The sequence below is a fragment of the Leptonychotes weddellii genome, unplaced genomic scaffold (genome assembly GCF_054177405.1).
Source record: "Leptonychotes weddellii isolate Sample4059 unplaced genomic scaffold, ASM5417740v2 HiC_scaffold_63198, whole genome shotgun sequence".
Lineage (NCBI taxonomy): Eukaryota > Metazoa > Chordata > Mammalia > Carnivora > Phocidae > Leptonychotes > Leptonychotes weddellii.
In genome coordinates this window covers 1-564 of record NW_028031984.1, presented here as the reverse complement: position 1 = coordinate 564, position 564 = coordinate 1, and the positions used below count along the sequence as shown (strand labels likewise).

General features: G+C 48.9%; 1 protein-coding gene across 1 annotated transcript; it reads right to left on the bottom strand.

Moving 5' to 3' along the window:
* Positions 1 to 55: 55 nt before the first annotated feature.
* Positions 56 to 446, bottom strand: LOC102733796 (TSSK6-activating co-chaperone protein-like). The gene has a single exon (XM_006742765.2). It carries the CDS (start codon positions 432 to 434, stop codon positions 60 to 62), a length of 375 nt encoding a protein of 124 aa, XP_006742828.1. The 5' UTR covers positions 435 to 446; the 3' UTR covers positions 56 to 59.
* Positions 447 to 564: the final 118 nt, after the last annotated feature.

Sequence of the window (564 nt, the reverse complement as noted above, 5' to 3'; positions counted from 1 at the left end):
CATTCTGACTGGTGTGAGGTGGTATCTCATTGAGGTTTTTTTTGTGTGTGTTCCACAATTCATTTACTGAGCTGGGGCAAGTGATTTAACAACAGATTGCGGGATAAGGCTGGGAGAGAAGAGTTCTTGCTTCCCTTCCCAGGAGCCAGCTGTGTCATGGATGCTTGTAAATTTTCCAAAATAGCCATCTGTTGTTGGGTGAGCTGGGTCTGGAGCTGGAGATTGGCATACATACATTCTAGGAGTCTCAGGCATTCTTTGGGCTTGTGGTCAACTCCTGAGGGCAGCTTTGTGTTCTGGATGTTTAGGAAAGTGGCCGGTGGGGAACTTGCTTGAACATTAGTAAAGCTAGGGGAGGGTTTGGCTCGACAAAGAGGCACAACATTACTTTCCTCTTTGGCTTTTCTGTTGGGATGACTAGCATGCTGCTCCATCGGGACACCAACAGGTGTGCCTGTGCTGTTAGTCAAAAGCCTCCTGCCCAGCACCCACCCTCGTAGTTGATACACATGCGTGGTGGTGTGCCGGCCAGCTTCGTTGAGGTTTTGATTTGGATTTCCCTGA